Source organism: Mirounga angustirostris, unplaced genomic scaffold (genome assembly GCF_029215605.1).
Source record: "Mirounga angustirostris isolate CCGP_5_RB_7025 unplaced genomic scaffold, mMirAng1.0.hap1 SCAF_6, whole genome shotgun sequence".
NCBI lineage: Eukaryota > Metazoa > Chordata > Mammalia > Carnivora > Phocidae > Mirounga > Mirounga angustirostris.
This window is the reverse complement of record NW_026991714.1, coordinates 144,844,292-144,871,500: the sequence shown is the minus strand read 5'-3', so window position 1 is coordinate 144,871,500 and position 27,209 is coordinate 144,844,292. Positions and strand designations below refer to the sequence as shown.

The 27,209-nt window shown below is 48.0% G+C and overlaps 1 protein-coding gene across 8 annotated transcripts in view; it reads left to right on the top strand.

The window, feature by feature from the left end:
* The window catches only part of FGFR2 (fibroblast growth factor receptor 2), a 101,332-nt gene that overhangs the window by 17,681 nt on the left and 56,442 nt on the right, over positions 1–27,209 (top strand). For 5 of the 8 annotated variants that reach the window (XM_064595349.1, XM_064595344.1, XM_064595346.1 and 2 more), the window contains exons 3-5: positions 8,297–8,563; positions 9,423–9,500; positions 19,872–20,041. In XM_064595349.1, coding sequence (XP_064451419.1) covers positions 8,297–8,563; positions 9,423–9,500; positions 19,872–20,041 — 515 coding nt within the window. The remainder of the gene's footprint in view (positions 1–8,296; positions 8,564–9,422; positions 9,501–19,871; positions 20,042–27,209) is intronic. The other 3 variants (XM_064595350.1, XM_064595348.1, XM_064595347.1) reach the window with 2 other exon arrangements.

Sequence of the window (27,209 nt, the reverse complement as noted above, 5' to 3'; positions counted from 1 at the left end):
GTCCCCTCTGGTGTGTTGCATCCCCATCCTTCCGTGTTGAGCACACCTAGTTAGGTGGCTTTTCTTTCTTTCGAGCTTTGTCTACTGCCGCTGAGGAGCAGTGATTTCGGCTGGAAGGTCTTCCTGCTGGCGGATACATTCGTGTGTCTGTGGAGGGCCGGGCCGGAGCTAGCTGCTTTTTGCCCACTCTCTCTTTTATTACGTTCCTGGCTTGCAGGTGAAGAAATAAGAAGCGATGACAAAAGCTGAGAGGCTTGTTTCTGGTCGCACAGATGAGGTTTTCAGAACCGGAGATGATGTGTTCATTTTAGAGGAGACACCTCTGCAAGGCCACTCCTGATCTTAAAGATCGTGTTGCTAAGAAAGGTCAGGCAAGTCCCGTTCATTCCTTCATTCCTTTATGTCGTCGTGCAGCCCTGTCCCCCTCCCCCCAGTTCCCTTCCTGATACAGGGAGTACAAAACCTTCCCGCCGGGAGAGATTTCCCGGGAGTCTGGGTCAGTCGGCGGGGCCACCAGCAGTGCGTCCAAGGAAGCCCTGAAGATCTTGAGACGCACCAGCTTCTTCCCATGTCTGGCAAGTGTGTTTCCAGAAGGCAGGAGGCTTGGGCCTGGATGACCAGGCAGTCGAGCGCATGGACTTCTCGTTCTGTATCCGACCGGGGGTGCAGACTACTGTGACATAATCTGATGGCGTGTTTGGGAAATGCCATTTGAACAGAGGGCTCACTTTTGAGGTTCTTGCTCAAGCAGAGCTGCCGGGGACTTGAGGCAGATGGGGCTCTTCGCTACCTGCATCCTGGGGGTCCGGTGGAAATTCTGCTCTCCTGAACATAAGAATTTGATGCAGGTGTCGTGAACGGGGAGTAAACCTTCCTTTTGGTGTCCCCCTCTCCCCTTTTGGAGAACGTGATAATTAACAGCCTTGGAACATCAGGATCAAAAGGAGAGGAGATCCTGACCAAAGACAGGGAGTGAATATTTCCACTTCGGGTCCAGATCTCGGGTGATAGTGATGACTCCTTGGATGAGCATTCCTAGGCACTTGGCTGTTTTTGCAGTTGGATTTTCTCATGGGCAGCAGCATCATTTCTTTTCAAACTTGGAAGGCTGTTTGCCATGTATCTCCAAGATAGACCTAAATTATATGAGGGGTGTGCCTAAATATGTAATTTTTAATGGTTACCATATTGGAACCATATGCCATTATCCCGTCTGATCATGAGGAATGTGAGCCAGTCCAGAATTTCTGGAACAGGCAAGCTACTGTGGCAGAGGTGGCTATTAGTGGTTGTTACGGCCCCCGTGGAGCCGACAAGGAGAGTTTTAAGTGCTGACGTGTGTCTATAAGACACCCCGACAATCGGTCGGAAAGAGAGATCTGCAGCCTCTCAGACTGTTTACGTATCTGCGTTCCATTGCTTTGACTTCTTTGTGTCCCCCCGTTTTTATGTTGGCAGTATTTCTTGAGGTAGGGAGCTTTCATCTTTATATTGTGCAGCGTATTTGTCTCTCCCTCCTGCCTCTGCCTCTTAAAGAACAAGTAGTACCTGTGCCTTATAAGGTCTCCATTTGATGTCAGGATTTTTGTCTTCTGCAAGTCTGTTCTTGCAGAGGGGAAGCTTGGAGGATGTCTGAGCTGAGAGAGCCAGCTCTGCCGTCACCCTCACCGGCTGTGTGTCTTGCAGAGCCCCTGGGGTAGGGCCCGCAGGGGTGGTCATTTCTGACGTCACTGGGGGGGACCCCGGTGCCTTTATGTCTTTCCGTTGGTGAGTTCCGGTGCCAGGCAGGCTGATCCAGTGCCATCTGTGGGTTACGGAAAAGCTGGGCCGTAATGCCCAGGGTCTCGACTGTCCAGACTCCCTCAGCTCACCCTTGTAAAAATACTTCAGGAGTCTTGTGTGCGATGACGGGGTTTTGTATTCCAGCCCCGTGGATAGAAAATTGGGTATCGGCCAGTTAAAACTTCGTACCCGGACCATGGCGCGGCCGCTTCAGGCCATCTCAGACCAGGAGGGTGAGTCGAGGCTAACCGGAACAGACAGGATCAGCTGCCGTGTGCTTCCAAGTGTCCCCCGCACTGTGACATTGCAGTGACATTTGCAGCTTCGGTCTGTGGGCTGCTTCTGTCCAGACGTTGGCAGCCAGCCCCACAGCAGTGATATTTATTTCTCTTGTACAGGTCCGTGCAATATCTGGGAGGGCACTGGGAAACCCAGGCTGTTTTACTACCCTTGCCCCCTGGGCTGGTGCGACAGTTCCCGTGGGGGCCCCCCGCGAGCTGTGCCGAGGGGCGCAGGTTTGTCCCCGCCCCGGGCCAAGCTTCCGCAGGCCACACCCCGGCCGTGGGCGATCTGTTTCTCCCATTCTCTCTCTTTCTCCCTTTTTAACCCTTTCTGGAGGAACGTGTTTGGGGGCTTGCATGCCCCTGACTATCTGAGAGGGAGGGGCGTCGCGGCTGCCTTCCAGTGGCCACCCCACTGCATCCTCGAAGCCGGGGCTCCTGGTTCTTACTCGTGAAAAGCCACCGTCCCAGGCGCCTGGGTGGCTCAGTTGGTTACGCGACTGCCTTCGGCTCAGGTCATGATCCTGGAGTCCCGGGATCGAGTCCCGCATCGGGCTCCCTGCTCGGCGGGGAGCCTGCTTCTCCCTCTGACCCTCCCCCTCTCATGCTCTCTCTCAAATAAATAAATAAAATCTTAAAAAAAAAAGAAAAAAAAAAGAAAAGCCACCGTCCCGAGGAAACCCCGGCGAAGGCTGAATCTGTGCCGTGTGACGTCCTTGTCCTGAGGCACAAGCTGCTTTGTTCGCCCGGAAGGGTTTAAATCTGTCGTCCACCCTCCGCAAGCGATTGGACGGGGCGCTGCGCGGGCTTCCCATCTGTTCTCTGTTTGCATTTGGGCGCCATTTCAAAAACCACACGGGAAGGTTTATAGGCAAACGTTACAAAAAGTGACAGTCTGAAGTGCTGCTCTGGCTGGTTTGGCAACGTAAAGCGTTACCTGAAATAGCTCACTGTTCCCACCGCCCTCCCCGCTTCGGTTGTCCCCAGGCGGTCCTGCTGGTGACCCTGGCGAGGGTGCGTAAGTCACGGCCCTTTTCTGACTTTCACGGGATGTTCCCCGCCCCGCTCCCCGCCCTCCCCCGGGCTCTGGAACAGCCAGCCAGGGTTTGCTTCCCTGGGCTTGTTTACCCTGCGGCCACTGACATCACGCAGTGTCCCTCCGAGAGCCCATGGTCCCTGCCTCAGTTTCCTTCTCTGCCCAGATGAGGCCCCTCCGCTCCCCGGGGGTGAGGGCACGAGGCCTTCCTTAGGGGAGGGGAGGGTGGCCCACGGCGGGGATCGCGCAGGCTGCATGCGGGGGACCCCGCCTGCGTGCCCACTCTTTCATTTCCTAACCTCCCAGGAGTCACTTTAGAGAGAAGAAGCAGTGAGACCTCCTGCCGCTGGCACTTCTCAGGGTTTGGAACTTCTGGGGAGAGAGTTGAAATCCGCGCGCCCACCGTGTGCGTGCGGCGCGTAGAAACCGGCACAGAGAGCCCTCCCCGGCCGTCACCTCACCTGCTGGCCCGCTTAGCCGTTTCGGGTCACGGCGACACTGTCCAACGGTAGTGTGCGTCTGTCTAGCCTTCTCACCTCTTTGTGAACTTACATTATGAGCGCTAGGTGGGCACATTCGGTGTCCATCTGCGGACGTCCCTGAGTATTTGGTGTGGAGAAGAGTGGCTTCTGGAAGCTTCCCCCGGTTGTGTTTTGGCGAGATCAGATGAGGGACACGTGGATTTCGGCCTCGCTCTGCACAAGAAAGGTTAAAAGTAAGCTGTAGCACCAGGAAAAAGAGAAACGCAGGAAATGGTCATATGACTATAAAAGGTATTGTTTAAATCTCCCGGGGAATACTTTGCCCCGTGTCAACCGTTGTGTGTTAGAGAGCGGGCCGAGCAGCTTGTTGGAGTCAGGTTGGGGTGGGGGGCACCGGCCGTGTCCGTGGAGGCAGACCGACCTCAGGGAGGCTGCGGGGCCATCGCAGACGCATCGTTGCTGGTGTCAGAGGACTTGGCGGATCTTCTGGGCTCCGCACAGAGCAGTGTGAGGGACATACCTGTGCAGATGTGTGAGGGACATACCTGTGCAGATGTGGACAGAGCACTCGGGGAGCGTGTTTGCAGGGAGTCGGGTGCAGAAGAGAAACCCAAGCCTGGAGTGGCCTCCACGGAGCCAGCTGTTGGGGTTCCAGGCAAAGCGCCCATGTCCTTGCACGTTGTCCCGAGGTGTCTGATGCCGGAACCCACAAGCTGGGTTGGGGTGCTGCCGGGTGGTGTGGCAGTGGACCGGTGTGGCGTCCCTCCCCTCCCCCCACTTACCCCCACTCATTCCCCCTCCCCCCACCACCGTCCTTCTTCTCTTCCGCCCTCCCCTTCTTTTTATTCGCCTGTTTGCCCTTCTCCCTGAGCTGCCCTCCCTGAGGGTGCTCCTCCTGGCGTGCACCCCGGTCTTCCTGGGCTTCACACAGCCCCCGTGAGCTTTCTGTGAATGGGTCGCTCAGGTGAGGGAGGAGCTCGTGCTTTCTGAATTGCCCATGCTGTACTTACGGGTTCAGACTTGGAGTCAGGTGGCTTCGTCTTATGGATGAACATCCTTATTGATGTATTTGGGGGAGTTATTTTACTGTCCTTGAAGCTTATCATCTAACTGGAAAATTGGGTGATAGTTTTAACCTGGTTTTACTAGAAATAAAAACCCGCTTGTAGTAGAAGTCATCTTACACCGAGTTGGGAGCCCGTCATTAAAACTGTCCTGCGTTCTGTGGAGATCCACCAGTCCAGGTTTTCTCTGAGTGTCCTCTGGAAAGGGTGGTGCTCAAGTCCCCGTGAGCGTTTTCAGCCTTGAAGAACGACAGCGGTAGTGACTGTCGTGGGCCCAACAAGCTAGGGGTGGGATGATGGGCTTCCTTTTGGTTGGCTCATTGGGTCCTCGCAAGGGACACCGTGTTATTTGGGCCTTCTTGTTCTTCAGGGGATGAGGGGCTGGGGGTGGAGAGATCAAGCAGGAACGGAGTGGAATTGGGCCTCAGGGCTCCATCCTCTTCTCATGCAGGATGGCAGCCATTTACCAAGCAGTTCCTGTGTGTCCAGCCCCAAACAGGACGCGGTCCCTGACCTTGAGGCCTCATTGTGCCCTGTTCCTCCTCCTACAACTGGCAGGTGGTGGTGTCTTTGGTGAAATGGGTCCGGGCACGTCTGGTTTCAGCGAGACTTAGTGGTTTACCTATTTCAGGTGAGGCAAAGGTTTCTCAGTGAACATGCATTCTTTTAAAAACAGGGAAATCATGGCTCTGCCTTGGTCAGGGGAGAGATTTTTCTGCATCATAAGTGCAAGTATCTTGCTTATTATTATTATTTTTTAAAGCAGTGTGAGCGTGTCCCACTGCCTGCATGAAGCAGGGACGTGGTTCTCCTGATCTGAGGGCCACGGTAGAAGCAGACTGGCTGCATGGGTCCCAGTCTCTCCTAAAGAGAGAGGGGAGTATTGTGGTTTGGGTCCAGCTACTCCTCCTCGGTCATCTCTTGATGACCGACTCTGACTCAGAGGAAAGCCAATTTTGTAGTATTCTTGGTGACATGATGATGATGCCACGTGGGCCTCATAAATATTGACTATTTTATGATCTGGGCCAATCCAGTGTAAACTCATTCTAACATTATGGGTGCTGTTTCAGTGATTACTTGTCAGTTGTAGGGGACCCAAATGGCATCTGATCCTTGCTTTAACCAGCTGTGAAAGGGGTTGGGCCAGGTGTCCTTTGGGGCACCATGAGTACTGAGGTGACTCCAGGCCTCTGGAAGTGGGGCAAGGTCTGAGATTTGGGGCCAAACTGAATTCCTTTTTCTCCTCTTCTTCCTCCCCCTCTTGCCCACATCTTTCCTCCTTTCCCTTTTGTGCCCAGGCTTCAGAGTTCAGGATCTTTCTATTAGTCCTGCAATTCAGTTGCATTAGGACCTGAACAACCTCAGGAAGTGGCCTGAGGGCCTTCCAGCTAAGTTCCCAGCACCATCTTTCAAACATCACTGTGCCCTTCACCCCCTAGAGAAACCTCCCCTCAACAGCCCATTCAGCGGGGGTTGGCAAACGTTTTGTAAAGGGCAAGACTTTGCAGGACATAGGGCATCTGTTACAACTAGTCAGCTCCGTGGCCCCAGACCATACTTAAGGAACGAGTGTGGCTGCGAGCCAGCAAAACTCTGTTTACAAACACGGGCGAAGGCTGGGTTTGGCCTGGGGGCCATAGTTTCCCAGGTCCCCTCTAGAACGAGTCCTCCCCCATAGTCTGTGCTGGTGCTGCCGTCTTGCTGTGTTTGGCTTCCTGACACCTAAGACCACCTCCCGTACTTTGTATTTTTGGGCTGATTTTTTATTTATTGTCGGTCACCTTCGCTATAATTAAAGTCCCACCGGTGTTGCAAGGATTTCATGGTGACCTGTTGCTTCCTGAGCATCCAGAGTAAAGCGAGGCCCATAGTAGGTGTTCAGTAGGTGTTGAATGAGAAAAACAAACTTATTTGGGAAATGTAACCTGTCTTTGAGTTGGGGTTTTCTGCCCTTGTTCCCGGGTACGTTTGTCATGTTAAATTTGACTTTTTTCTTATTTGTTGTTGTGGTTATCTCTTTATGACCACGTCCTCTTCAGCATCTGGGCCCATCTTGGCATGTGTGCCTTTGAAGGTGCCCCTTTGGGGAGTCCTGGCCCTCCCATGTTGGCCGTTGATGATGGTGCTGTGGAGGATTTCTAGAACCAGAGGCACACGGTCCTCCCTGTTCCTTCAACCGTGGGACTAAGGCACCAAGTGACCTTATTCCATTGTTACATGGGAGATTTGTCCAGACTACCCTCAAAAGGGCAAAACAATTGCCTTGTGATGCTGCCCAGATTTGGAGTCATCCCAGAGCTGGGAAGCTTGATGTTTCTTGGGTCTGGGACTCTGGGTACCATTCACAGTTCCCATTGTGAGGGATGAAAGCCCATTCATGGGTCCTTGTGGGTCCCAGCCAGCAGCTCCGGCTGCTCTCCTTATAGTCCTGTGGCTCCCTCTCACCTCTGCTTGCACACGTTGCATGGGTCCCCTCTTGCCCTGCATGTCCGGGGACTGCCATCCTGTTTGGCACGGGGCCCTTCCATGTGTATGCTTGGGGGCGGGGCGGGACGCCCAAGGGGACCTGAGCCCTCCGTCTAGATCTTACTGTCTCCCTGGGAGACAGGACATGGCCATGGGATCCGTGGTGCTTCCCGAGAAGCGGGCGAAGTGGGCAGGTGGACAAGGAGGGGAGATCCATGTCACCCCAGGCCTGGGGGATGGATGGCAAGCCCACATCTAGCAGGATGAGTTGGACCTTGAAGGATGAATTGGGTAAATGGGGAGGTGAGGGAGGAAGGCATACCTCTAAAAGGACATAGAGTTACAGGTCTGAGGGGGCTGGAACCCAGGACTGGTGGGGGCTGGCGGGCAGGGAGGGACCCGGCTGTGACTGTGTCAGAGGGTAAGGTACACCCTTGCTCAGCGGCTTGCTCAGCAGCTTCATTTCCAGATCCATTTCAGTGCAATATGGAGACCACCTCTCGGCTGTCTGGGGGCATTTCATTCTTTTTGGTATGAAGAAAAACAGGGTGTTCCAGCTTGCCCAGCACAGAATTAGGTCTCCAGGCCGGCAAAGTGATCTGAGCCTTACAGCTCTGTAGAAGGACTCATTAGTTTCCCTTGAGTTTGAGGCATTTCATTTTAAGAAGCTTGGCTTTGTGACAACAAAGTCTAACAAAAATAAATAGGTGTGTGTGTGTGTGTAGGTGTAGACACACAGCCATGCAGTCGCATCGGATGAAAAAAATGATAAAACACACGTCCCTACAAAAAAAAAAAATGCCACAAGAATAGAATTGCTGGGGTGTGACAGTTGCAAGCAGACTCTGGATTGGCAATCGACTGAAAAGTTTTCTTGTACAATATCGTTCCATGCTGGGTTTCGGCGGTGTGTTTACAGCCCCCCAGCTCGCGCAGATTCAGCAGGGCAGCTTCCACTGGGCGCTTCCTCTGGTCCACGTTTCGGACACTTAGTCTGCTCTGTGCACGAGGCTGCTTCCTGGGTTCCCGGGCGCGGGCAGAGGTGAACGCCCGCTGGGGCCATTTGCAAACCAACAACGGCCTCTCCCGGGAATGAACGGGCCGCCACTGACCTTTGTTGGACGTTCTCTCCTTTTCCTCCTTCCCATCTGTCTCCATCTTCTCTCTCCTACCTTTCTGCAGAGCCGCCAACCAAATACCAAATCTCCCAACCTGAAGTTTACGTGGCTGCACCCGGGGAGTCGCTAGAGTTGTGCTGTCCATTGAGAGATGCCGCCACGATCATTTGGACTAAGGATGGGGTACACTTGGGGCCCAACAATAGGACAGTGCTTATTGGGGAATACTTGCAGATAAAAGGTGCCACGCCTAGAGACTCCGGCCTCTATGCTTGCACGGCGGCTAGGCCGGTAGACAGCGAGGCTGTCTACTTCATGGTGAATGTCACAGGTGAGTTGGCCTGCGAGCCCTCCGCGCTCTCCCCTCTGTAGCCGTTTTCTGGGTCAAATTGTATTGGACAAGGGAAATCATAGTGGGAGCTGCTAATTGGATAGTTTGTTGATCTGTTTTTGAAGTTCTTCCACGGGACCAGCTCAACCAGAGAGGCTGGTCGTTAAAAATGACAGGATTCTCATGTGCAAAGTAACATTTTCTTCTTAAGACAGTCCGCTTTTATAGAAGTAAAAACAGCCCCCTTCCCTCCGCCACCCATACTGCCAGCATCCTTGGCATTTAGAATCCAGTATTGAAATTTGATGTGGAAGATTTTGGATTCCTTTTATTAAAATGTGAGTTTCTCTCCTTTATTTTTCTTCCATGCAGTTAGGGGGAGCTGCACGGACCCCCTTTGTGGCCAAGTTTAAAGGTTCGCTTTCAGAAGTTAGTAAACGGATGGAAGGCCACACAGGGGTTAAGTTTGGCTAGGGACGAATTCCCTTCTTGAAGGGAATCCTGAGAACTGAAAGGTGGTGTTGGAAAGAATCTTTGGATGGATCACAACACAATCAGTAAATCTGTTGGGGACTTGAATGCTGTTTGAAGCTTAAAATCCAGTTTTGATATATCCTACTTGACAGCATGTTTAAATAACGTGAAAGCGGAAAGCTTTGCAAATCATAATACAGACCAACTGTCATCATGGAGAGAAAATTTAAGCCATTAAAACCATCTTTGCTAAACACGGTCTCGGACTTTTTGCGTGGGCTCCTCCCGGGTTGTGGAAGGCCCTCTCCGGAAGGGCTGAGTTGTACGTGATTACAGCCTTTTGCTTTGCACAAACACAACCATGGCTATATTCTTTTGAATACAGATGCCATCTCATCCGGAGATGACGAGGACGACACAGATGGTTCCGAGGATTTTGTCAGTGAGAACAGTAACAACAAGAGTAAGTAGTGGCCACCTCGGAAGGTTCCCGAGCGAGCAGAGCCTGGTGGGAAGTCCGGACTCTAACCTGTCATCTCGTCCGCTCTTCGGGATAGCGTGCCCTACAACCCTTGCCTTTCTCCGCTGTGTCTACTCTCCTGACTTTCTAATCTGAGAATAAACCAGTGCTTCTGTACACCGTTTTCGACTGTCTTCCTTTCTTACTGTGTCGGAAGCCACTCTGGGAAGCGGTCACGATTTTCCTTTCTTTGATTTTCTTTTTCTCTTTGGCTTCTCATGGTTCCGAGGCGTCACCCGAGTCGAAGCGCATACCGTCTTCTGGTTTGCTTTGACAGTGTGGGGCTTAACTCGGGGGTTCTCCGCTGGGGGGGGGATTCTCCTCCTTCTCCCTCCCCTGGGGGACGTTGGGCAATGTTTGGTTGTCTCAACAGGGGCAGGAGGGATGCCCCAATAGCATCCAGTGGGAGGAACCGGGGTGCTGCTAATAAACATCCTGCAATGTACAGGACAGCCCATAACAAAGAAGGATCTGGTCCAAGATGTCAGAAGTGCTGAGGTTGAGAAACCGGGGCCGTTTTAAACACCGCGGTGTGCCTTACTTTGCAGGCAGCGATAGGGAAGGGGACCAGCAGGTGCCGCTGGCTTTGAAAAGGCAGTTAACGCTGAGCAGTGACACATGGGCAGCCTTGGTGTAGAAGCACGTGGCCTCTCTGCCTCCGTCACTTGGGCAAGTAATTTAACTTCTGCGCCTCAGTTTCTTCAGCTATAAAACGGGAATAGTTAACAGTGTCCATTGGGGTTGTTAACGAGGATTAGATGAGTTTGTATTTGCACAGCACTCAGAAGAGTGTGTGTGTTTGTTCAAGAAAGAAGATAAAATAGAGCCTTCCGTCTTTCCGATAACATGGCTTGTGTGTTCCCAAACTGATTTTAGACTGGTCACTGGCATTCTTTGTTCAGGTGTTATATTTTACGTGTTTTCAAAAGGATTTTCGTCAGTTTAATAAATTTAATCAAGGCCTAAATAATAAGACAATTAGTTCTTAAAAGAGGCCCAGGGCTCTTTAAGGGAAGACGAGAAAATCAGTGCTGTTAGGGACCTGGGACAATGTGTTAAGTGGGGAAATGCATTTGTCCCTGAGTCTCCTAGCAGCTTGGGCAAGAAGGGAAATGTTTTGGTCTATAGTTTTCACTGTTATGGCAAGAGAAAACTTAGGGCCTGGATCACTAGCATCAGCATCAGCTCTAAGAACTTACTAGAAATGAAAATGCCAAGGCCCCACCTCAGAGGCACTGAATTAGAAACCCCGGGAGTGATTCTCCTGTATAGTGAAGAATGAGAAGCTCTGACTTAGGGATTCACACATGTTGATGTGCCTTGAGCAGGGGTTTGCTGTTAAGAGCTCTTTTTTTTTTTTTTTTAAAGATTTTATGTATTTATTTGAGAGAGAGAATGAGAGAGAGCATGAGAGGGGGGAGGGTCAGAGGGAGAAGCAGACGCCCTGCCGAGCAGGGAGCCCGATGCGGGACTCGATCCAGGGACTCCAGGATCATGACCTGAGCCGAAGGCAGTCGCTTAACCAACTGAGCCACCCAGGCGCCCCAAGAGCTCTTATTTATAAAACAGTGGGTGAGTGAAACTGTCTTCTGTGATTCGTACCAACCTTCTAACAAAGTTGTTATTACTATTTAATAACAAAACCCTGGTACATCAGAAGACATCACTCATTCCCTATTATTAGTTCTTTGGCTCTAGCAGAGGAGGCAATAAAAGACCGTGCTTTGGAGGGCCTGCTTTGGGCAAGCTCCGTGCTGGTTGCTGGCTCAGGCAATGCCTGCCCCCCCCCCCCCAAGCCCCATAAGGTAGAGAAAGGTATTATTCCTGTGTTATTGATCGGAAATTCATGATTCAGTGAGCAAAAGGCAAAACTGCCATTCACTTGTAGGCCTGTTGCATGTTGAATCACAGCGCCCCTCTCCCAGTCCCCAGGGTGACGAAGGGGGTGCAGTGTTGTTTACAGCCCTCAAGTGGTGCCCCCACGTGGGATCTCAGACTCCGGCGGCAGCTGGGTTGTGTTGACATGTCTGCAAGCTTCATTGTCCTGCTGAACCAAGTCTCATAGCATGTTGCCAGGAATACTTGGGAAGCAGTACAATGTAACAGCAAGGTATAGGTTATGTAACAAGTAGACCGAGTGAACTGAACCTCTTTCTGGCGATTGGGAAGGACTACCTGCCACGGACCTCCAGGTTTTCCTCCTGAACACTAGTCCCTCTTCCCAGTGCCTGTGCGGACGGGCCAGGGAGTGGAGCGCATTTAATGAATGCCATACCTTCACCCTGGGACCAGGGTTCTTTGTGATTAGCTCTCGAATGACACCAAGTCTGCCCCACGATGGGTGCTCTGCAGTGATTAAGGGCTGGTGTTAGCTGTACCAGGGAGATACTGCTGTCGGGAACTGCCTCTGTTTGGTGCCTGTGAAACATTAGATGCGATTTAAAGTGATAGCAGTTCTTAGCTGGCTACTTGGCCTCTGCCATCTGTTAGTGTGATTAGGCTGGTCTGATTCACAGGTGCAGCCTGGGGCAGTGGAGATTAAGCAGCTGTGGCCTGTGTGGACAGAGGAATGCCATGGCCAGGGTAATTGGCAAGGCGGGGAAGGGGATGTTGCCATTAAAACAATTTTTTGCCACCTCCAGTGTCAAATGCCTGACCTGATTAATAGGGAAAATTATAGAAGCACCGAATTCCATGCATTTTCAGCCACCTGGAAAACACCCATGTGTCCAGATTGATTCCTCTGGTGCCTTCTGATTGTCTGGAAATGCCACTGGGGGGTGTTTGAAAGTTCCTCTTCGGTGAAGTTAACAAATGATGCTCCAGTGATCTTCTGCTGACAGTCACATTTCTGGGCTTGTCTGAAGTTTTTTTTTTTTTCTTTTTGGGTTGGTAGATGTTAGTTCTGTAGCCGATGGCTTGAAAAATATATTGCAGGTCATTTTCTCTGCTGGTATGCTAGATTTTTGTTTATCTGATTTGGTGGTTAGCTATAAGAAGGCACGCTTATCTGCCTGGTAGTGTTCTTAAATTTTGTACGGAGTACAAAAAGCATGGCAGGCAAAAACAAGGGCAAAAATAAGCCCAAAATTAAGGCAAGATTGTTGAAGTTTGGCCGTGGAAGTACGTCTGATCTGATTTTTTTACAGGGATGTTTCACAGTATTCAGGGTTGACTTTAACTCTCACACCATCGTACAAGACCCGGCTCAGCTCAAAAGTGGGCTCCCCTGTAGAGATTTCCTCGCTCACGCAAGCAGATTGAGTGGCTCGATTTTGAAAGTTCTATGTTCTGTTCTCTGACGTCATGGGCCGTGTCGCATCGTGTCTCAGACCCGCCTTTCCGGGTAGACCACTTTGGGAGGCAAGGACTAGCCTGGATGTTGAGGGAGTATTCTGTGAAATTACAGTCCTCCTGTACATCTTTTATGGGTCTCATGACAAGCGGTAATGCTCAGGTCTGGTCTGTGCTTTAAGAGAATAAGCTGGTGTTTCCCAAAGTATATCCCTTTGGAACCCCAGTCCAGAATAATTCTGTGCCAAGGAGGAGTTGTATTTTGAAATGAATTTGAAAAATACCTCCTCCTAGGACCCTTTTCTCAAACTTAAAGTGTCCGTCAGTCAGCATACTACAACCCTGCAGTGTTCAGTGGTAAAACATCTGTTTAATTTTGGCCTTTCCCAGGGTTTTCCAAACTTACTGACCATAAGACCCTCTTTAAAATACAGCATTCATTCACATCCTGTTGCACATGCTTTGAAAATCTGTGCAATGGGCTGGTTTGATTGACCTGACTTTTCTCTTGCCTTTTAAGTCAGGTTCTTCCCTCACAGATGTGAAGGGCATTCTCAGGTCATATTTTAGCAGCTGACTAGCTGATGACCTCACACCTTACCAGCGCTAGACGTTTCCCTGAGCGGAACAATCCTGTGATGTCATTACAAGCCTGGCTGCCAGGAAATAATGCTGCTTACATATGCCCTTTAGTGAAACAGACTTTCTGGGACAGAAAATTGCGATTTCAAATGCTGATTTTTGAAATGCATCCAGGTTGAGGGTTTTGAAAGGTTCAGAGTTTCTACTTCAGCAGGGAAAGTGTAACTTAATTAGTCCTTGCCTCCCCTAGGTACATGTGTCTTAATGGGTCATCTGGCAACTAATAAGTAGACATGCATGTTCATTTTTTTTTTTTCCTCGAGTGATTTTTATTACCTCAAGCTTGTGTTTAAGTGATTAATATTTCTGAAAAGCTTGAGACTTAGTTCTCGGGAAGATCATGATTGACAAAGTTCAGGTTAACTGCTGAACTAGAGGGATAATCATAGCAAGGCAGCTTTGTCAAGATTTTTGCTCCTGGTGTGGTTCTTTCTCTTGAGTGAAGAGAGAGACAAGGCTGTTTTCTATTTTGATTTCATTCCTGTTGAGACCTGCACGTACCCATACTCTGTGTCAGGGAGAAAGGCAAGTTTTTGGAACTGGCTAGGGAAAATGAAGGAACTTGGCCTGAGATTCCATACTCCTTTTGTTGATTAACCCGCTGATAATAACAGTTTACCGTCACCTTTGGTCTAATTGGGATTTTTACTTAGTAGAGATTATATCTAAGTTGGTAAATGTTGTGTGGCAGTTTCCAGGAATTAAAAATAATAGTAATAATAATAATAAACCCAAAGCACACAGGCTTCCTGAATTTTTTTGACATTCCTTCGTAATGAAAACCTCATCCTAAATTGGTTTGGGTGTTTTATCACAAAAGCCAGGGATGGTGTTCTGTCTGGAAGGTTGGATTGAATGATCTCTTTCTTGGCCTCCCCTGTGGTCAGCCAGCATAATGAATAAGTGGAGGGTTTTCTTTTGAAGGCAGATCCTAGGAACCTCCCACGGGGCAGCTGGTCTCCCAGTGGACTCAGGCATTTCAAATGAGAGTCACTTGCCTGGTTTGTTTTAATGTGTTTCTTATCAAATGCCTCACTGGTCAGCAAGTTGTTGTTTTTAATGAGATTCTCATATAAAGCCCGCCGCCCCCATAATCATGCACGCACTCACATCGCTGTATTTTGTTAGATTTGTTTTCTCTTAATTTATGCAAAACTGAAAACAGATGAACCTCAGTCTACTGGAAGGATGGGGGTGGAGCTCAGAGACATCCTCCCACCCCCACCCCAGTCAGGGTCAAAGCATTCAAATGTCCTGATTAGTGATATTTTTAAAGACCCTAATTATAGACTTAAGACAGAGGCCTTAGTGGGGCTTTAGGGAGTTTGTGAGACTTAATCTAGGAGCTGAAACAGGCTGTGTTTTTTTATTTTTGCATCAATAAAAATACAGTTGGCAGTCATCAGGGTTCACAGCTCACATAAATCTTGAACTTTTGACTTAATTACCATGGGAGAGTTCAAAGGGCAGCCTGGAGTGGTTGAAAGAGCATTGCCCAGGGAGCTGGAGGCCTGGGTCTTCCCTCAGCCTGGCCTTGACCATGCAACCTTGATCAGATCACTTGACCTTTCTGGGTGACATTGATCACATCTGCCATTGGACCAGATGGTGACTGAGGCTTATTGGTACAGTGGTAATATGATTCCATGTTTTTCCTTTAAACCGCTGGGCTGTATTCTCTTTTTGATTTCAGAAAGAGAGGAGACCATAGACCTTAGATGTCCATGTTGAGACACATACTGGGGCATGTAAGGGCTTCTGTAGGGGCAGCCCATGTTTTTGATTGCATGGTCAAAAGAAACCCTTTAATCCTACCATGTGTTGACAAAATCAGTATCTGCCTAGAATACCTGGACAGAATGTTAGGACGTGGAGGGACCTTACCATACCAGAACATTCAGTTCAACTCCCTCATTTTATAGCTCAAGCTTTTAGCAGTTGTCCATCTGGTACATTTGTCCATCTCTCTGTCCATCCGTCCATCTATCCATCCATCCATCCATCCATCCACCCATCCATCCATCCATCCATCCATCCAATAAACACTTGAGTGCCTACTCCATGGGCTGAAGGCAACTCAAGCTGTACCCTTCAGATGCTCTACTCTTACTGGTCAGCAGACATTGAAAGGGATACATCTCAGTATGGAGACACCCTGCTGATGGAAATACGTAAATGACAAAGAGGAGGCCTAGCAAAGGAATGTGATGAATATTCACTGTGGGATGGAGGTGGTAGGTTGAAGGAACGTTGAGGGAAGTTTTTGTGGGGTTATACATCTCTGTTTAACCAGCACATCTTAAGAGAATACTGCTATATTAAAGTAAAATTTTATTAGCATTTTCACTAATATACAATAACTGTTTCAGTGTAGAAAATGATATTGAGTAGGTATAGTATTCCTTGACGGGATTTTACTTATTTATTTTTTGCCTGGGTTTTACTGTTCCTTTAAGCCCAGTGTTAGTATTTAATGACTAAGAGAGCATCATTCTTTTGCTACACGTTACATCAGAAGATCTGAGAATATCAGAGCAGAAGGGACCCACCCATCCTATAGGTCAGCTTGCTTACCTCTGATTTAGTAGAATTCATTTCTTCACGCCATCCGAGATTTCTATCACCATTCCTTTTCTGTGGATTGACTTTAAACTCACTCCTCCTACATCCCTAAGATTATGCCAGGGAGGATCCATTAAGTAGATGCTCAGAGACTTCTTTGAAATGTGATGTAGCCTTGGCCTGCAGGTTTCATTTTTTATAAAGTTGTTGAGGAAAGGTTTGTACTGAACACCTACTATGTGCAAGGGCCATCTTGCTTTTGTAAATCATTAATTTGTTAGGTGAGTTCCTTCTGCAAGTGAAAGTTAACCCACGGTATTAAAAGAGGAGCCTGGTCCTGGTCTCTCACCAGCTGTGTTGTTGTTCTTGGTGGTAGTGCTGGCATTTCCGTGTGTCCAGACTGCAAATTTGGCAGGAAATATCGAATACAAAGTTCGCGGAGGACATGAGGCCACCGAGGAAGAAAGTGCAGCTAGGGCTAGTCCTATAGTCTCATTATTTTTCTAGACCTTTCAGTCTCCACATAAAACTAGGTTATTTCAGGAGGAGCCATTATAAAATAAAAATTCCTCCCCTCGAGCATCATGCGCATTAAAAAAATTCATGAGCCAAAATCTTCAGGGAAAGTCTGGTCACAGAAGTGTGCTGTCCTGTGTGATGTGAGTGGGACTGGGCAGAGCGTTGGGGTGGCCCACCACTGCCACACAGACAACCTGGAAAACTTGGCTCAGTGGCTTTTCTGTCGAGTCACTATCTACAGGTATTCAGGAAAACAGAGTGTTGCAGATGTAGGTTTCGAGGGGTAGCCGTGTAGGCGTGTAGGCGATCGGTTTCTACTCTGTTGATTAGATTTTACAGTGCCCCGCCCACCTGGCATCCCTGCGATTTTAAATTTTTTTTTTTTAATTTATTTATTCATGAGAGAGAGAGAGCGAGGCAGAGGCAGAGGGAGAAGCAGGCTCCCCGCCTGGCAGGGAGCTCGATGCGGGACACGATCCCAGGACCCTGGGATCATGACCTGAGCCGAAGGCAGACCCTTAACCATCTGAGCCACCCAGGCGCCCCATCCCTGCGATTTTAGATGACAAGCTGGGTGCCCATACCCTGCTTCATGGCCGTGCATCTATTTTGCACGAGCAGATTTTATAGGTGCAGTTTTGACGATTGAAATTTTACCCCAGGGAAGTGGCTTCCTGCCAGAAATCCCAGCAAAATTCTTTTCACCCTTGTCCTTGAATCATTCCTTAGGTGCCAAGACAAAGGTGCTGGCTGTCAGTGTGACGTTGCCACAGGCCGTGACCGTGTGGGCTCATATGGTCTGGGGTGATCCCTGTGTGGGTTACAGCCTCCCTGACAGCTTCGCTCTGGCAACGTTCCTAGTTCCTTCAACTAAATCTTAACTTTTTAACATTTTAGGGAATGTACAAATCATGCCTAATGGAATGTAAGCACATATCTGTTGATTTCTTTTATACGAAAATGAAAAGACATTCCAAAGGATCGGCTCAGCTGTAATTGATGCTATATCAAAGTTACTACATTACTATTTAGCTAATTCATGTGAATAGGCCATTGTGTTTACTTAAACAAATGACATGATTATAGACACCTGACAGCATGAGGTATGCTTTTCATTTAGGTCAGATTTATAAAAGTCTTTGTGTAGCGACAAAGCTCATTATTTATTTTGTGCTCTTAATGGTTTCTTTTTAGTGGCTGTGCTGTGGATGGATTTTTCTAAGTAGAAGCTTTTAAAATGAAAGATTATTGAAATTGTTCCAGTATATGCCAGGCTCTGGGAGTCTTGTGATGAATAGCAATCAAGTACTCCCCAGTGAGCCCTCAAAAGAGTGGGTGTGTTTATGGGCATGCGACACCCAAAGCCAAATGGCCACCAAGTTGCCTACTCATTGCAGATACAACTGGATTCAGAGGAAAGCATGCAACCCTGTTCTTATTCCCTTGGCTCTCCTCCTGGCCCTGCTCTGGCCTTTCTTTTCTCTGGTACACATGACCACCTCAGTTTTGCCTTGCCTGCACGGTCTTGGCATTGTGTAGACACCATCTACATCTACACTGATACTTAGATAAACAAGGATAAAGAAGATTCAGCATGCCCTTGTTAAGAAATCTCAGCTCCACCTTTTATAGTCCGGTTTCAAGAGCAAGGGTGAGGCAAACAAGGGTAGGTGTTTTGAATGCAGTTTTTCCAATTCCTCATTCTGCCATGAGAGTCTGGCTGTTAAGGGGATTGTTGAGCGCCCCCCTCCCCCCCCGGGAGCGAGCTCTGTCATCCACAGAATAGAGGAGGAGACCTATAAATCCACATCAGAGGCAAAACCCCTGCCTGGACCCGTTTGTCTCTGGTTTGTGAAATGTGGGTGCTGCGGCTCAGTCTAACCCTCATCAGCGGTAAACACAGTTATGAATCAGTCTTCTAGGATTTCAGTGTTATAGAATGTTCTAGAAGGTGCAAGGCCCTGTTGATGGATGCTTTAGGGAAATTTTGGCTCCCAGTTTGCTAAGACAGAAACATACATGTGAAAAGTTAAATAGCTATACAAGATTTGAGTGGAAATTTGGGGCAGTAATCAAGAAGGCAGTGTGCCTTTGGCAAGGGCTGGCTGTCCTGGACTCCGGTCTTTAACATCAGAGTGGTTGAAGGTGTGGATTTCGACCCCTTGGAGAAGCTGGTTCTTACCAGCAGCCATGGAGAGTAGGGGCAAAGACAGTGGGCTCTGGAATCAGACTGCCTTGGCTCAAATCTGCCTGCACTTCTTCCTAGCTTTGTAGCTTCTCTGTGCCTCAGTTTCCTTGTCTGTGAACGAGGATTATAATAATGCCCTTTTCATCAGATTGGTGTCAGGATTAATATGCTAAACATGTAACAGCTTTTAGAGCTCGGTTTGGCAAATAAGAAGCCCTCACTCAATAGTGCTCATTAGCTGCTGTTGGCAGGCATGAAGAATTTACGGTGGTATTCTGGATCGTTGCTGTGGTTCATACTTAGATAAAATGTCCTTTGTTTGGCAATTTAAAAAGTTATCTCTTCTCTTGAGTTTAAAGAATCACTTGTATCCATGACTTTGCAGGTCATTTAGAGGGCTCACCTTCACATAACATGTAATCGATAGCCTCCTGTTAAGTTTTACCTGTTTAGACATGGTGGTAGAATTATGGCATTCACAACTGCTGAAAAATCTTTTCTCCATTAAAAAAATTAAAACATAGTTAGTGATAGGGCTTTCTGGTTTGTCATATAAAGTACTGGGAAATTAATGATGCCTCCCTGAATAATTTATCATCTTAGGATGGTAAGTTATATTATTGATTATTCTTTACAGCTTCCGTGGCTAAACTGACTTGGCTTCTAGTGCACCTTGTGTGTGTATGTGATCATTTGCTAGGTGTGGTGATTGATCTAAAATGATACATTTTGGAGGACTCAGCAACTAACAGGAGGACTCAGAACTAACAACATTTTGTTAGTTACTGTATGGGTTGTCACTGTTTATATAAAGCAGCATTTGAAAACGTGATTTGCCATGAATTTATATTCTGGCCCTAGGAACAAGGGAGAGAAGGTACCTCAAACACTTTTTCCCTGTTAAGAGACACAAACTAACAAGCAGTCCATCTCCAGGGACCTTCTGCTAGGCCATCTGCTAGACTTCAGAAAACTTTTTTCCTAATGTAAATATTACCCAAAGATTTTTGAGAATGTCAGCTCGCTCACTTACAAAGTAACATTATCTTCCCTGTTATGGAAATGAAGCTCTCCTTCTCTGTACATTGTAACCGTGTTTTCCACCCCAGGAGCACCGTACTGGACCAACACAGAAAAGATGGAAAAGCGACTTCATGCCGTCCCTGCGGCCAATACTGTCAAGTTTCGCTGTCCGGCTGGGGGAAATCCAGCACCAACTATGCGGTGGCTGAAGAATGGAAAGGACTTTAAGCAGGAACATCGCATTGGAGGCTATAAGGTAGAATGAAGTTTTCAAAATGTTCTCTTTCTTATGTTTTTATGAATCTCTTTTTTAAGTAGTTGAAAGGTAGCAGGAACCGGAAGGAAAATATATATATATTTTTAAATCAGTTGTTGTTGGGGTGCCTGGGTGGCTCAGTCGGTTAAGCGTCTGCCTTTGGCTCAAGTCATGATCCCAGGGTCCTGGGATCGAGCCCCATGTCGGGCTCCCTGCTCTGCGGGAAGCCTGCTTCTCCCTCTCCCACTCCCCCTACTTGTGTTCTCTCTCTCTCTGTCAAATAAATAAATAAAATCTTAAAAAAAAAAAAATCCGTCGTTCCCCTCATCGGTCATTTCCACGGTTGATCTTTTAAAACCGTTTTCCTGGACTCGCACATACTTTAAAAGCACAGTCCCCACTGGCATTGTTCTTTATGCGAGAAGAGTTTATAACAGGAGGGTAGAAAGTTGAGAGTCTGTTTTCTATATGCTTTATAGTCTATAAAACTAAAACTGAAGCAGAATCAGAGAAGCGTCAGTATACTTGCCCTGTTTGAGCAGGGTTGTGTGAGTACGGATGGACTTGGCTCAGACGCTGGGTATGAAATAGTGTTTATGAAGAGAGAATGCTTCCATGGTGACAGGCCATCTCTGTCCTCTGTCTGCAAGGCTCTGGAGAGCCCATCACAGAAGGTGGTGAAGTGTAGTCTCCCCCGCTCTGGGGGAGGTGGACCTTGACAGCCGTCTCCCTAAAGAGGCCTGTAAATGCCCGTTCAGGCTCTTGTTCATCCAGTCAGCGGATGTTGATGAGCATCGTTGGGGGCAGGCACCCTCCGAGGGCTGGACAGCGCACAGCCTCAACTCACGGGGCTTCCTCGTCCAGAAGGGAAGGCAGACCAGAGAGCCGGGATCTGAGTGGGCCAAAGTCAGAAGAGCTTGTTGTCCTGTGGGTGTGCAGGGAGAGAGGATGTTGGCTCTTGGGAAGGCTAAGGATAACAGAGGTCAGGAAGGGAACCTGGGCTGAGTTTGAAGGAAGGGTGTCTCAGGAAGAGAGACATGGAGTCTCTGCATTATTTAGTATGGAAGGGGAGGCCTTGAGGAATGTAGTATGTGAGGAAGGCTGAAGGAATTTGACTATGACATTCTTTGGTCCCTTTGGATAGCATGAGTCCGTGAGTCGGTGCATTGGTTACTTATTACTGTGTAACAAATTCCCCCAAGGTGCAGTAGCTTTAAACAACATTTTTTATCACCGTTTTCCAGGTGTGGCTTAGTTGGGCCTTCCATGGCGAGGTCTCTTATAGGACTTAAGATTTCCGTTATGTCTGGAGTCTCATTTGTAGGATCAGCTGTGGGGAAGGACCTGATCCCAGTCTCATTCCCGGGGTTGTCAGACTCACTTCTTTGCAGGTTGTTGGGCTGAGGGCCTTAGTTCCTCACTGGCTATGGGCTGGAGGCTGCCCTCACTTCCTTGCCCCATAGGCCTCTTCGTGTGGTAGCTGGCCCCCCTCAGGGAGAGCAGACAAAAAGAAGTAGCGTGTGAAGAAGAAAGGAGTCACAGCCTTTGGTAACCTGATCATGGATGTGACCTCTAACCACCTTGGCTGTTTTCTGTTATTCAGCAGATCATTAGGGGAGGAGATGAATTCCCCAAGGGCATGGACATCAGGAGACCTGGGATCAGCGGGAGCCATCTGGGCAACCTGCCGGGGGACACTCTAGACTGGACCCTAGGTTCTGAAGAACCAGGTCAAAGAGGGTTTCTTGGTAGATGGACTTTTCTGCTACAACTGTGTCCACGACACCCCGACGACACTTGAGAGAGGGCACGTGAGCCCCGACCTCATCACTGCTATGGTTCATTGGGCCTCCTCTCTACAAAAAAGTGCCCTGGAGCCCTTTTCTGAAATACCCTACCCAATTCTCATCTTTAAAAGGGTTGTTTTCTTCTACAAAAATGGTTGACTTTTGTGTTAACATTTAAAAATATCCAGAAGCCAAAACCCGGAGGACAACGGGGAAAGCCTAGGAGCGAATTTCTAAGCGTGGACATGGGGCAATTTGCGTGTGCGACAGGTGTGAGGTTTATCTGCTGCGAGGTGGATGCCTTGGAAGCTGTGGAAATAGACGTGCTTGGCCTGTCTTCCATGACTCCTGCTTGCCTGCTTGTTGGTGGGAGCAGAAGGCAGGAGGGTGCTTTGTCTCTTTGCTCTGAGGTCAGTACTTACACCAGGCACCGTGAGATGGGAAGGTTGGCTTGCTTTTTTTGTAAAGGCTGATAAGACAAAGATTTCCTTAGGTGGGTGCTGGTTGGAAAGGAGGAGTTAAAACGACTACAGTTGTGGCCCTGGGGATTGTTCTAACCACCGAATGCTCTCCGGGAACATAATTGATGCAGTTCCAATGATTTCATTTCAATACAACCAAAGTATAAGAGTGGTGGTCAAGATCCTGGTGGTTAATGAGTTTCCTCATTTAAGACAGCCTTGGAAAAAAGTAAAAAGAGTTGATGAGCCTCCAGAAACTCGTGGTCTCAAAATAAATAGGACCAACATCATTATTATGGGTAAGGAGCTTTTTGCAAATCTGAATTAGTGATTATAAATGCGCTGGAAGACTAAGGGTGCCTGATGAGGAAATACTGCTTGATTTTTAGCAGGTGCAGTTCAGTTTTAATCACCGAGGGCAACATTCCACTAACCGAAGAGCGCCTGGGTTCTAAAAGCAAAGTGGGGGAACCTTTCGCAGAGTACCTTTAACCTGTTCGCGTGGAGGCACAGACCAAAGGATTTTTTGTCGTTTCATGTTGGAGCCATTTCTGGAGTGAAAGAGAGTGGGGATTTGAGTGCATGGGAACAAAAATTCTGAAGTATATTTTGCTACAGGGGTGCCTGGTTGGCTCAGTCGGTAGAGCATGTAATGCTTGATTGGGGGTGTGGGTTCGAGGCCCACATTGAGTGTAAAGATTCCTTAAAAAACAAGATCTTGAAAAAAGATAAAGTACATTTTGCTGTTAAAAAAAAAAAAACGATCAAGGAGGGGGGAGAGCATTGGAACCTTTGGAAGGTGGTGTGCTGGCTGGTGGTGAGGCGTGCACATTTCTGGTCCTGTTGGACTTCCTCTGGAGAAGAGACCGTGGCCATGTCTGAGTGCCCTGGGGTGTGGTGGGGGTGTCAGTCCATCAAGCGCAAAGGTGGTCGACCTGGGTTGAGTAAGGAGTTTTCACAGCAGTTGTGGTATAGGATGTTGATTTGGGGGATACTGGTTCCTTCAGGAATTCCGTCGAGCCCCACGGGCTTCTGGGATTTGAAAGGGAAAGAGATCTCTCATCTCCTGGGAAAACATAGTTACCTACAGCATAAGCCTTGCTAATGATGTGTTAGACGCACCCCAGGCCCCCAGGTCATGAAGTCCTGGGTGGTCACAGAGGCTGGCAGCCCCACCCCCACCACGAGTCCAAGCCCCCTGACTGGTGCTTCTCCAACATTCGGCCTGAGGGAATCCCCCCCAAAGCAGAGACCCCATTGACACGCGGACAGCCCCATGTCCAAATGTCCCTCTCCCCTGACTCCCATCCCTTTGCCACTGTATATAACGAGGAAGCGAAGTGTCAAGTTTTCCAAGATGTATTTTTCCAGAAAGCAAGACCTGAAAGTTTCCGCAAACAAATGTGTGTTATTTCTGTGATTTTTTTTTTTTTCTTCATAAATCTCATTCCATAAACCATGGTCGCTCTGTCTGCCTAGCTCAGCTGTCGGTCTAGCTCTTTCTACCTGTTTATGGATCAGGCACCTTGGCCGTCATCCACTGTGTTACAGCTTGTTTTGAAATGGTGGCCAGTGAAGGGCGAAGGGAACCTGAAAAAACCCAAAACAAAATCAAAGAGAATTATGAAATGGGACAGAAAGCTCCTTTTAATTAAAATGACCAAGAGAGCTCTTTGATATGCTGTTGTTCAGTCTTATTTATCAAAGAACTCATGCTGAGCCTTCCTTAGGTGATTTAAGAGTCATATTATTGTTTTTCTTAGTATGTGGGCAAAGGCTGGGTGGATGTTATTATTTATGGTGATAGAGGTTGCCCTGAAGCATAACTATATCTCCCTAATTGTACTCCTGCCTGGGCTCTTTCATCAGTCTTGACTGTGGGCAAGTTGTTGAAGCTCTTCTTTTAGGTCACCTATCCTTAAAATGAAGTTTGAATGGATAGTCTTGAACATCTGATCCCTTCCAACTGTGATTTAGTAGCATAACCACCAACCATTTTTTTTATCCTAAACAATGCACAGATCTTTTTTTTTTTAGGACGAGGTTACCAAAAGGCTAGATATTTCAAAGGGCTCTGAACAGTAATTACCATTTAATGCAGAAACCAAGAAGACCGAGGTAATTAATAGACCACCTCAGTTCCCGACTTCATTCCTAGGTAGTGTCTCAAGCGTAGAGGGGAAGAGTATTCTTAAAAACTGCCTTTCATGCCACTTAGTAACTGCCAAAGAACCAAGAGAGATCACAGGATCCAGCACTCCCCTCCATCTGGCTGGGGGACGGGCACAAGAGGACATGGCCTCAGGCCTCCTAGAGGGGAGAACTCCTGTGGACCCCTGAGCAGGGTGAAGCATCACCTGCTCTGGACTGTCAGTTTCCTGTTATGTTTCAGGCCCAAGAAAAGATGAGGTAAAACCTGTTTTCTCATAATCACAACTAAACTGGTGGTTTTGCTGGGTAGGTTCATTAGGTTTACATTTTCCAGGTTACTTAGATGTCATATTAGAGACTTTTGATTAAATGTTATGCTTAATCCCAAAGTACGTTTCTTTGGAAAAATCACGACTAATGTCCTTCTTCATACATTTATATTTTGCTGAGCTCTTTCTCAGCCAAGGCATTTCAGCTTTCATCCCAGGTCGGGCTGTCTGTGATGAGGAAGCAGGTGTATGTGGCCATCAGCCAGCATGCAGTGACTGCTCACCCTTGTCACTGCCCTGGGTCCCCTGTGCCGCCCAAAGAGGGGGACTGTTATTTCGCCCCTTTTATAGATGAGACTTGTCACGTGGCTCCTTGGTGGCAGAGCCGCCATTTGGACCCAGGTGGTTTTCCTCCAAAGTTCATGCTCTTACTAAACTGCTTTCTTCAAATGTGGTTCTGTGTTTTTATAAAAAAACACTTGAAAAATCAGAAACACGGAGGTAGTAAGGGCATCCCAAGAACATGTAAGTATCAGTCAGCCCAAGGTATACTGTTGAGAGCAAAGTTGGGCATAGGATCCGTGGGATTTTTCAAAATTGTGGTAAAATATACAGAATATAAAATTTGTCATTTATTTTTCATCACCCCAAACAGAAACTGTGTATCCGTTAAGTAATAATTCTCCATTCCTCTTTCCTCCAGGCCCTAGTAACCTCTAATCTTTCTGTCTCTCCATTTGCCTGTTGTAGGTACTTCGTGTAAGTGGAATCATAGGATATTTGTCCCTCTCTCTGGGTTCGGATATGTTGTTACTGCTTTTTAGGGCTGGATAATAATCCATTATATGGATAGGCCCCATTTTGTGTATCCGTTCATCTGTTGATGGGCCCTTGGGATGTTTCCACCTTTTGGCTCTTGTGAATGAAGCAGCTTCGAACATGGCGTGCTCAAGTATCTGTTTGAGTCCTTGCTTGCGGTTCCTTTGGGTATCAACTGAGCAGTGCGATTGCTGGGTCATCTGATGATTCTTCATTCAGCTTTTTGAGGAAGGTCATAAGATTTTTAAAGAGTGAAATTCGAAAGGCAGTGACCCTGCTGTCAGTCGGCCCCCAGAGTGCCTTTCTCAGCCCCTTGCAGCGTCTGAGGACAGCCTTCCTTGCATTTTCTAATTTTCTCCTCCCTGCCCTGGGAGATCCATGCACTGTTCACGGACTGGAGGGAAAGAGTTGCTGAAGTTGCGTGCTAGGTGGGATCAGAGCTTGCCTCGCCCCGTTCTCTGGACACCTCCTGAAAAGCAAACTTCAGGAGTTATTAATCAGGCATTTGCCTCCACATCTGCGTGGTGATAAGCAGCAGTGAGGGCCACAGCCCTTGACACGTGGAAGCTCAATTTGTGCACACCTCCAGAGGCCTGGCTCAGAGACCCAGGGAACCTGCCGGAAAAGGGGGTCTGGCATGGGATAGTAAGGCTCTGTGCATCCTAATGACAGTTGGCTTACGGTGAGTTGTAGTTCATGGGCTGCCTTTGTGAAGGCCAGGGTTCAAAGGGATTGCTGCCTTTCCCCATAAACTGGGCCCTGCTATGGGTGGAAGGAAGCGTTGGGGGTATTTGCCATCACATGGACACAGTATTCATTGACTTGACATAGAGCAAAACTTTCCATCCAGCTTCTGGTTGTTTATTCTGCTTGTTATCGAACACCTAGCTATTTGGAAATGTCCAGACTTTTTTTTTTTTTTTTTTTTTGCAATGTGGAAACCAAACATCCAGGTGACAGCCTGGGTCTCTGGCCTTTCACCTTTCCCGTAGGTGTTTCGGTATCGTTAACAGACTAAATCTGCATTCCCAGTTGTCACCTGAAGATAGCTGCGGCTTTAAACATGCACCTCGGAAGACCTAGGTAGCAGAGGAATTCTGAAAAAACCTGTCTGGGCCATCTTTTGTCTTTGTGACCAGGGGCATGGAATGTTTGTGGAATCCACTTTTTTGTATTAGGAGTCAAAGAGTTTAGGCCATTAGCTTTGATCTGCTTTGTTTCAGTTTGGAAATGTTATTTTTACAAGTCTTCAGCGAACATAGTTTTGAAGCCTCGTGCTCTCTAATTCTGTTCCTTGGCAGACGAAAAATAATGATGAATTCCACAAAGATTTGGCCACAGGCAGGAATGAGAAGAAAGGATTGTGTGTGTGTCTGCCGGTGCAGGATTTCTGTCCTCCCCAGCGCTGTCGCTCAGGCTGCCAGAGACTTACAGCCGCGGTGGTTTTGCAACAGAGCAGCTACCACTGAAGGGGGAGGCGGGGGGAGCGGTTTTATTTCACTTTGTGGGTCAAATGTCTGCGATTTCGGTTTAAATTTGAAAAGCGAAGATGAGAAAAAAGTCAGCAACGTGCATAGCTCCACTTAATTGTACAAAATGTACAGCTAACAATTTAGTACCTTTTCATTCTCATTTTAGCTGTGTTTATACAGTCGTGCTTATAGGTTTATAGGTTCAGGGC